The sequence below is a fragment of the Citrus sinensis genome, chromosome 9 (genome assembly GCF_022201045.2).
Source record: "Citrus sinensis cultivar Valencia sweet orange chromosome 9, DVS_A1.0, whole genome shotgun sequence".
In the NCBI taxonomy this organism is placed as follows: Eukaryota; Viridiplantae; Streptophyta; class Magnoliopsida; order Sapindales; family Rutaceae; genus Citrus; species Citrus sinensis.
Window position 1 is genome coordinate 19,644,286 of NC_068564.1, and position 10,515 is coordinate 19,654,800.

The window sequence follows — 10,515 nt, forward strand, 5'->3', positions numbered from 1 at the left end:
TAAGGCAGAAATTTGGATTGGAAGCTGCCCACCCCAACTTTTGTATTTATTCTCTTAGTTCTTCAATGAAAGTTATACTTTCCAATAAATAAATAAATAAATAATTTACTTCAGTTTATTCACTTAATTATAAATACAGTAAACCGACCGACTATTTTGTCTAACATTTTATGCGCTCCTTATGTTTTAAAAATGATAAAGTTTCACTTTAGTACTTCAAACAGTCACGTGACGAGATACAAAAAAGTCAAGAAATTTCTTTAATTATGTAGGTGCTGTACGTACAGCTAATAAGTCAATTGATTACAACGTGAAACGTACATGCCGCTACACCATACATAGCTACCACACATTTTACGTACCCTTTCCTCGATCCTTAGAAGTCTAAGGGAGACACCTATGTTCGACAACGGACTATTGAAGATCCCAAGTCGAATATTGATGATCTGATTAAATCAATAATTGAGTCTTTCTTGAGAAATCTCAAAGTCCACGAGCAGTTCTCTTAAGAGGATAAAACTCCAAAATACGTAAATCCACCAAATATTTTTTTTTTTGTGTAAGCTCGTTTTAACCAAAATATTAGAAGTTAATATATTATTAATCAAAATGAAGCATTTGGATTGAACTAACTGTCAAACAAATAAAATTCGAATACATATAAATGGAGGCTTTCTCTGTCTCTTAGTCATCGTTCATAAATAGCAAAACCAAGACTCGAAATTAATTAAAACCATTATTTAAGCTATAGATGAACTTTCACTTATTAATCCCATAAAATTAAGGAAAATAAAAATCAAATACGTTAGTTTAAATGCAACAAGTTGAGCGCATATGTTCAAATGTTTTAAGCTAGAACTCTTATTCCTCTCTTAATTGGATAGAGGTAGATAATTTTGTCCAAAAATGTAGGTATTAGAGAGGAAGTTATATTTTAATATGAGATCATAAATCTGAGTTGGACTATAATAGATTTAACCAAAGTTAGTCCCAACAGTTTTTAAATCAGAAACATCTACAGACTACTATTAGTACTAAACAAAATATGAAAAAAAGAAAAAAAAATTGAAACAAATATTTTGAGATGTGCAAATATAACAACCCATAATTGAATTAAAATGTGAGCCACGCACATGACAAACAATAGGGGGAAAAGAAGAAGAAGAAGGTATTCATATTCAGACAAACGTGTTGACAGAAATAACAGTAAATTGTGACTATTGTGTGGACATTTTATCAGCTCCTTCTCTTTTAAAAATAATAAAGTTTCGCTTTAGTGCTCCAAACAGTCACGTGACGAGCTACAGAAAAGTAAAGAAGCTTCTTTAAATATTACGTGCCGTACGTACAGCTAACAAGTCAATTGATTACAACGTGAAACGTACAGCCAGCTATGCTACGCGTCATATAAGTATTGGCCATTGGTTGCTGAAATTTTCATTCCATGAGGAAATTAAAAAGCTAGCATTGCAAAGAAGATAAGATTAAGTGAGCCGTGAGCGAGTGAAGGCCGGCAGCCTTCGACAAGTAAGTTTTACAACTAGCTCATAGTCCTTTCTTACAAATTGCTCTCATTCTAGTGATCAATAGTGATGCTTCATCTTTGATTTGAAATTTGGGTGAATTTACATCTGAATTTTGTAATATTTATTTCTTATTTACTGATTCTATGCACCTTAGATATATGTATTCAGTTATGTGCGTTCATTTTTTATTATTTGACTTTTCAAGCAGTTTGTTTAAGTGATTTTTGTGTCTACATTTCTTTGGCATCGTTGATTCTGTTAAACAAAAGTTGGTATGATTGTCAAATAACAGGCTTGTAGGCAGAAAAGCCTACTTAGAGTCTTAGATAAAAAGGGATTTAATTTCTTTAATCAAGTTTTAACCAGTTCTTTGCCCTTTTATTTTTCAATAAATCTCGCTTGACGAGGCCAACTTCGAACTTCCGTTAAAAAAATAAATACAATAATTCAATTACTAAGTACCACTCACGAGACAAGAATGGGCCATTGGTTTCCAGAGTTTTCATTCCATAAAGACATTATTAAGAAGCTAGCTAGCACTGCAATGAATACATATATGTAAGATTCAGAGAGTGAAATAAGGGCTTTTCTTAACAAGTTTGTTTCACTACCAGTTCATCCTTACTTTGTTTTATTGCTCTTATTCGAAATTTGATTTGAAATTTGGGTAAATTTACAAATGAATTTTGTAATTTTTGTTTATTATTTATTGATCCTATGCATGTCAGATATATCTATTCAGTTATGTGTTTTCATTTTTTGTTATTTGTCTTTGAACAGTTTGTTTAAGTGGTTTTTAAGCAGTTTGTTTAAGTGATTTTTGTGTTTACATTTTCAGGGCATCATCGATTTTGTTAAACAAAAGTTAATATAATTGTCAAACAAAAGACTTGTAAGAAGGAAAACCTATTTAGTGCCTTAGGTAAAATGGGATTTAATTTCTTTAATTTAGGTTTTAACTAATTCTTTACTCTTTTATTTTTTGATAAACCTCGCTTGACCCGGTCAACTTCAGTTATATATAAAAAAAAATCAATAATTCAATTACCACATACCAGTCACAAGACAATTTATACAGTCGTAAAAGTAAGGGCCATTGGTTACCGAAGTTTTCATCCCATAAGAAAATCATTAAGAAGCTAGCTAGCATTGCAGAGAAGATATATACTTAAGATTAAGAAAGCGAGTAAAGCCGCTCTTTAACAAGTAAGTTTTACCATCAATTCAAGTATACTTTTTTGTTACACATTGCTTTTATTTATTCTAGTGATCAGTAGCAGTGATGGTATTACCTAACATAGTTGTTGAATTGCCTTTTGCCTTTTGAATTATCCTATTTTCTAACATATATCAATATAAATTGTGTGATTTGTGATATGATATTCCATTTTCGTTAATTAAAATTGTACGACGAGAATGTGTGTACGGAAGATGATTAGTATTGTTGTGAATTCAATATTTAAACAATTTTCTCAGAAAAATGCATGATTGTGGATTTTTAAATAATTCTATTTAATTAGCAGCTTAGGTAGATAAAGGTTAAAAAAATTAATTTAATTTTACCCACTCAGCAACTTTAAAAAAAAAAATAATAAAAAATATAAAAAAATAAATGATAAAATATCTCTAAACGCTTTGACATCAACTTTCTCTTCTTCTACCTTTTACAGCATGAATTGTAAACTGCTAATGATTACACGGGAATGCTACCTCGGTTTCAGCAGTGATGCTGACGCAATCCCTTGATGAAATTAAAACAAATTTCCTTCAATAATTCAATTACTGGTCTATTAATTCACGATGCGTTTGACATACTGTGTTATATTATGCGATCTTAATATATATTTAATTTATTTATTATATATTAAATATATTTTATATAAAAAGAATATTATTTATATTTATCAAATTTTCACGTGTTCAAAAAATTTTATGTGATATGACATAATCTTTACACTGTCAATCATTTTTATGGTTAAATGGATTAAATTTTAAAAAACAAGAGTTATATGAGTGAATATTTGAAACTTTTAACTTTTATGATTTTATAATAAACAGTAAGCACTTAAGTGTTAATAACCAATTGAGCACATTTCAACCTTTGAACACTTTAACCATTAGATCTACTGGCTGAATAAAAAAAGGACAAAATTTGGGGTACCGTACAACTGTTGCAAAGTAGATGGATTCACTATTATTACACTGTCCTACAAAAAAATTTTCACTTTTTTTATTGCAAATATCTCTAGAAGTCTGAGGGTAAAATTTTTGTTCAATCTAAAGTTTGAAAACGGATTAATGAAAATCCCAAGACGGATTGTTGATGATGATATTACTTTATTATTAAGAATTGATCTCTCGAGAGACTAATGCAATCCCATACGTATGCTGAAAATGGAAAAAAAAATGTTTTATCTTAAATCTAAATCAACCAAAATATATTATTACGTGAAGCTCTTTATCTCCAAACAAAATATTAAAAGTTAGTTATATTATAATCAAAATGAAGCATTTGGCTGAATATTGTACAAAAAAGAAATTGAAATAGGATTTTTTTATTTATTTTTAAATAATCCATAAAATCAAATAACATGATTAGTTTAAAATGCAATAACTTGTGGGCGTGGGTTCAAGTCCCAACTTTAAGTTGGGACTTTTATTTCCCTCTTATTTTGATAGAGACAAATAATTAATTTTTTTCATAAATATTGGTAGAATAAATATAACTTTTAAATATTAGTGGATTGATATATCTTAGTACAAGATATAAAATTTGAGTCGTACTATAATAGAATGTTCATCTCAATAAATTTTAAATAAACATCTATAGATTAATATGAGTATTCAAAAATAATATGATAACCAAAAAAATTGAAAATCTTATTTTAGCCTGTTTTATAGACATTATGGTTATAATTTTTTTTACGAATATTTTTTTTACGAATATTTTGCAGAATACCATTCTGCAACAAACAATAGGAAAAAGCATCAATAGTCACAATAAACAGGCAACGTAATTTTATCAGCTCTTAAGAAGGTGTGGATAAGTTATATTGCATTTTACTTAAGAGTTGCACCAATAACTTAACATATACATCCAATCAAATACTGAAGTAATTATTATAATTATTTTAATTTTTAATTTTTTATTTCTCTTATCTAAGAATTATTAATTCAATGCTCAAAACAAACTCAGTTCAGTAATAAATACTCGTCACTGTAAAATTTATGAGTAAATTAGCACTGGTTTTAAAGTATTTCTGTCAAACTTGTCTATGTGAATATCATTACCCAAAATTTATTGCATTATTTGTGTTAAAAGAAAAAAAAAATGAATGAGAAACATTTCGACCAAAGTTGTGGGACTGGACCCACATGCAGTCTCCTTTGTATTATTAGTAAACATTTTGCTTTCTTTTATCAAAAGAAAGCAGAGGATCGAATTCCTTGCAATGGTAAGATTGGGATCTTGTCAAGCAAGAATCATTGCACTGGAAAGATTGCGATCTCATCAAGCAATAGGAACGGCAGCCTTCAAACAAGTAAGTTATCACAAAATTGTTTAAAATAATGTATTTTATAGCGGTGAAACATTAATTGAATTTTGGTATTACTAAGGAAACAAGAATTGAAATTGAAACAATTTTTTAAGTTGTTTACGGTCATTCAATTAGTTGGTTATTTTTGTTGATTTTGTTCCACTTCCTCTTCTTGTACAAGTAGTGCGGTAACTATAATTCTTAGATGTTGAAACTATTATCAATCACTAGTTGTTAGCTAATACACATCTGAATTTTTGAAATTCAGACATAATTCTTGACATTCATGGTAACTTTTATGAAAATTTAAGTACTTGTGTTTTCTGTGGATGTCAATAATTTATGGAAATGCAGATTTCAACATTGTTGAAATTTTATAGTGCTTGAGATTGTGACTTAAATGCAGACCAAGACATGGCAAGTGAACCAGCTGACATCGTGCTTGATCTTGTCGGGGAAAAGCTTCGTCGTCTAACTGCTACGCCATCTGATCAGTTCAACATTTTCAAGGTGCCTCATGTACTGCGAAAGTTAAATGAAAAGGCTTATGAACCAGAAATGCTAGCAATCGGTCCTTATCATCACGGCAAAGAACAATTATTGGCCTTTGAAGAGCACAAAACGCGGTATCTTAAAAAACTTCTAGAGCGTACGAGTATACCTTTGTCGGACTACGTCATGGCCATGAGGGAATTGGAAGAAAGAGCTCGAAATTGTTATGGAGGGTCCATAAATTTAGATAGAGATGGGTTTGTGCCAATGATGCTTTTCGATGGCTGCTTTATTGTTGAGTTAATTCGCAAGTTTTCTCGACACTTGAGGGGATATGATGACCCAAGACACTTGAGAGAAGATGATGACCCAAATTTTAAACTGAGTCGGATATTATTTCTCATAGCACGAGATATGATTTTGCTTGAGAATCAACTTCCATTTTTTGTTCTTTGGAAGTTGTTTATCATGACTGAGATGCCTAATGATCCAAGGAATGAAAGCTTTCTTGTCATGATCCTGCGTTTTTTCAAGGGCATATTACCCGGAAACGGCTTTCCAAGAGATGCTATTGATCGAGTTAATGATTATCCCATAAATGAAATCAAACATCTAGTCCATTTGATACACGATATTTGGCTTCTGTCACCTGCAGGAATTGGAGCATATGGGAAACATAGGACACAATATAGTTACTGGAGCTTCATTCGTTCTGCCACAGAGTATCGAGAGGCTGGAATCCAGTTCGGGGAGAGTGAGAACTTTAGAGATTCCTTGTTGGATATTAAGTTCAAAAATGGGGTAATGGAGATCCCATACTTGGAAATTGATGATGCTACAGAAACTATTTTTCAGAATCTCATTGCATATGAGATTTGGTCCCAGGACACAAATCCGAAGCATGTAATAGATTATGTACGATTCCTGCACTGCCTCATCAACTCTTCAAAGGATGCTGAATTACTTCGTCGTCGTGGAATAATTGATAGTTCGTTCGGAGATGATGAAGTTATTGCGACCTTAATGCACAAGCTTGGTGATGGTCTTGTATTCGGTGATGAGCAGTTCTATTACGGTGACGTTTTTCACAAAATGGCTTTGCATTGCAGGAGGCCTCGTAATCAGTGGATGGCCGTGTTGAGGCGGCGTCTTGAAAACTTGAGGGCCTGGTTGAGGCACAATTATTTCAGCACTGGATTGGCAATCATATCCTTTGTTGGTGCTGTTGTCCTTCTTAGCCTAACGTTGCTGCAAGCTCTGTTTGCAGTTCTTTCTTATTATCAACAAGCGCCAAGTCATTGAGTATAAAAGCAGGTGTAGTTATTGTGGTATTGGAGACATGTATTAATTCGAAGCGCAATTGAAATACGGTTGTAGGGACTGGCTGTGTTATGCAAAATCTGTGTGAAAAAATTCTCACTCCAAAGGAGTGTAAATTGAATTCACAAACCGCAATTGAGTTGCCAATAGGAAATCGACCACCTGTCAATGAATTCTTAAATTGCCTATTTAATATTTCAATTTGTTTATGCTTTTGCAATAAATAAAATATTTTCCTTTGCTCGCTAAAAATGCTTTAGAAGGCTTTCAGAACAAGTGCATTTATTTCCGTTTTGGCTGCATTTTTCATGCTTCTGGGGTCCTACTCAATACAAACCAAAAAATTGCGGCACAAACATCTTTTTACAGTTCTTGCTTATTTAAATAAATGACAGGCTCTGTTTCAATAATAATGATAGAAAATTATAAATGTCGATTTGAGATTTGGGGTTGCCAATGTTATTGTATCATATACAACTTTAGTAACGGTTACAATATCGTGTTTGATATATGTATGTCCGTAGGTGTTCGACAGAATGCCCAGATGAAGTGGTTTTGACGGGGAAGCCTAAATTGAAAATTTGCAGCAAATGAACGAGAGCCTCTAGAAGGTTTGGGGCAAGAACAATCGAGAATAGTGCAAGACAAGGATGTGAATCACCAAAGGATAATTCACTGACGTAATCTAGACCCCTTGATTTATATTTAAAGTAGGTTCAACGAAGCATTAACTAATTAATCATAAAACAACTTTGAATTTGATGTCTACATGATTTGCTCTAGCTAGGAATTTTACATAGGCTCCCGTTTAAATTTATACTTCAGAAAAGACCAAGCCATATAAGGTTCTCGATGCTATATCTGTGCTGGGTAATTTTAAGTCTTAGATTTTTGGGTTTCTTTAAAACTGAGGCTGATCCTCAACTTCAAATTTTAATATATTTTCATTTATTTTTTGACTTTATTTTGCACTTAACTCTCCAAATTACCGACATTTTTAACGCTAAATAAAATTTAAGAAAGGATAAAATTTCAACTTGTCTCTTACTAACAGATCGTCTTTAATCCACTATCTAAAAAGGTTAAAACATCAATTTAATCCCATTTACTTTTTAAGAAGAAAAAGAAAAATAATCAATTTTAGCAGTCGTGTTGGGCTTTTAAGATCTTCTTCTTCTTCTTCTTCTTATTATTATTATAAGTGCATGGGTTGATGGTAGGGGTGGCAAAACGAATAAACGAATCGAATTCGAATTGAATCGTAAACGAATTGGATTAAAATTCTATGGATTCGGATTCGATTCGTTTATTAAACGAATATTCGGTTCGATTCGTTTAATTCGTTTAAGAGAATTGATAAACGAATCGAACCGAATCGAATCGAATCAGGATTCGTTACAATTCATTTAGAAAAATATAATTAATAAACAAAATTAAGTAAAATAAAATATATAAAAAATCACAAATTTAGCATTCCAGAACAAAATACAAATAACTCAAACCATATTATGCAGTCATCCAAATACCAAATTATAAATCCCTAATAATACAAATAACAATAATTCAAATTCAAATTATAAAGTAAGGTAATTTCTTTAATTCGCTTCATTTGTCTTTTTCACCTTGAAACAAAAATCCTACACCAAAAAGTAAATAAAATGTTATTAACATATATAAACGAAATAATTCAAATTAATTGAAGAATAAAAGATCATATATATATATATATATATATATATATATATTAAAATTAATTAATTAATTTTTAATTTTTTAACAGTGATATAATTGAAGAGTATGAGCAAGAAATAAAAAAGCTTGCACTAATATTATATATATATATATATATATATATATTTTAAAAATTTTTTAACAATGACATAATTGAAGAATACGAGCAAAAAATAAAAAAAAACTAACAGCCTGGCACTAATGGACTCTTTGAATTCGTCTTGATGGAAAAAGCTAAAAGCATACATAGTTTACAACATATCTTTCGAAATGAAAAAGCTAGCACTTGGATGCAAAAATAATAAAAAAGAGAAAAAGAAGTGGAGCTTACTTTGGTGGTGACTGCTGCTGGTTGAGTGACGTTGATAAACTGTGAAATCAACCCTGAATTGCTAAGAGATGAAGGGAAAGAGATGAAGGTAAAGAGATGTGAAATGTAAGAATTAAGATTAGGGCCGGCTGCTTTAATTGCTTTGACTTTGCTTTAGCTTAAAATTACAATATTAACCTCTAAATTTTAAAACATTTTCAAATAAATTTAGGGATACAAAAGTAATTTAATTAAACGAATAATAAACGAATATTAAAGAATTGATATGTATTCAATTTGTTTATGACCCGTTTATTAAATGAATCCTAAACGAATAAACGAATCAAAATCTTTAAACCTGTATTCGATTCGTTTAATTAGCTAATCGAATCGAATTCACCCATTTATTAAATGAATCAATTTTTTCAAACCCAAACCCATTTAATTCGCATCGAATCGAATCGAATAAACGAATCCTGACCCATATTGTCACCCCTAGTTGATGGGCCTAAAAAAACATGCTAGATACACGGACTTGAAAAATCACGCCAAACATGCGGGCTTGGGAAAAAAAATGTTGGTGGAACTTTTTTAGTGTATGGTGCACGACACCACTTGAGCACAGCACGTGTGGGTTTGTGTGGGCCGGCACAACACAACCCATCAAGTGAGAGGGCCATGTTGTGCTGGCCAATGGACCCCATTAGATCTCAATTTGAGAGCTGACGCGGTCCGTTGGCCATTATTAGGAGTGCTAATATTAATAGTTATAAGAAATAAAATTAACACTAATAATAACATAACAAAAAATCTAATAATCAAATGAGAAACAATCAATAATAACAACAATAAATTAAAAAAAAAAACAAAGACAATACTTCTAATTATTCACCTGCTTCCCTAGTACCACGCTCATGGACTTTGAGATTTCTCAATATTCAACCTTAGAATTTTCATTAATCCGTTTTCAAACTTTAAATCGAGACCCAGCTGTCTCTCTCAGACTTCTAGACATCTGTTCAGAAACAAGAGATTAAGGATAAGGTAGGTAAGATGTGTGAAAGCTATGGTGTCTCACATGTGGTGGAAGGATTCCATGTCAGGTGCCAATGCCAATTAAGCAAGTCATTCACACATCACACTGATTTTTTCATTCATAAAGAAATTGGGGAGCAATATTAACAACAATTAATCAAATAAGAAATAATCAATAATAGCAACAATAAAATAAAAAATAATGAGGATTGCCATATATTTCAAAATTTTTATTACAGAAAAATTATCTCAAATGATATGATTTTCATCAATTGATTGATAAGAATAATATAATTAATTAATTTAAATTTTATAATTAATTATTAATAAATAATATATCTTTTAAAATAAAATTTAAAATATCTATTATTACCCAAAAATAACACTTCTAATTATTCCCTTGATTCCCGAGTACGCCCTCATGGACTTTGAGATTACTCAAGTAAGGTTCAATTAATGATAAAAAAATCAAGACATACCTGTCTCCCTTGCACTTCTAGACATCTGTCTGAAAACAGGAGATTAAGGATGAGATCGGTAAAATGTGTGAAAGCTACGGTGT

General features: G+C 31.0%; 1 protein-coding gene and 2 long non-coding RNA genes across 3 annotated transcripts; 2 read left to right on the forward strand and 1 right to left on the reverse strand.

The window, feature by feature from the left end:
* Window positions 1–1,456: 1,456 nt before the first annotated feature.
* LOC127900029 (uncharacterized) lies at window positions 1,457–2,899 on the forward strand. Its single transcript, XR_008051988.1, has 2 exons — window positions 1,457–1,527; window positions 2,365–2,899. It is a non-coding gene; the product is annotated as an uncharacterized LOC127900029 (long non-coding RNA).
* Window positions 2,900–3,554: 655 nt separating this feature from the next.
* Window positions 3,555–7,042, forward strand: LOC102612907 (UPF0481 protein At3g47200-like). Its single transcript, XM_052434348.1, has 2 exons — window positions 3,555–5,068; window positions 5,472–7,042. Exons 1-2 carry the CDS (start codon window positions 4,858–4,860, stop codon window positions 6,857–6,859), a joined length of 1,599 nt encoding a protein of 532 aa, XP_052290308.1. The 5' UTR covers window positions 3,555–4,857; the 3' UTR covers window positions 6,860–7,042.
* Window positions 7,043–8,310: 1,268 nt separating this feature from the next.
* Window positions 8,311–9,206, reverse strand: LOC102618764 (uncharacterized). The gene is made up of 2 exons (XR_008051985.1): window positions 8,940–9,206; window positions 8,311–8,514 (listed from the first exon to the last, which is right to left on the reverse strand). It is a non-coding gene; the product is annotated as an uncharacterized LOC102618764 (long non-coding RNA).
* Window positions 9,207–10,515: the final 1,309 nt, after the last annotated feature.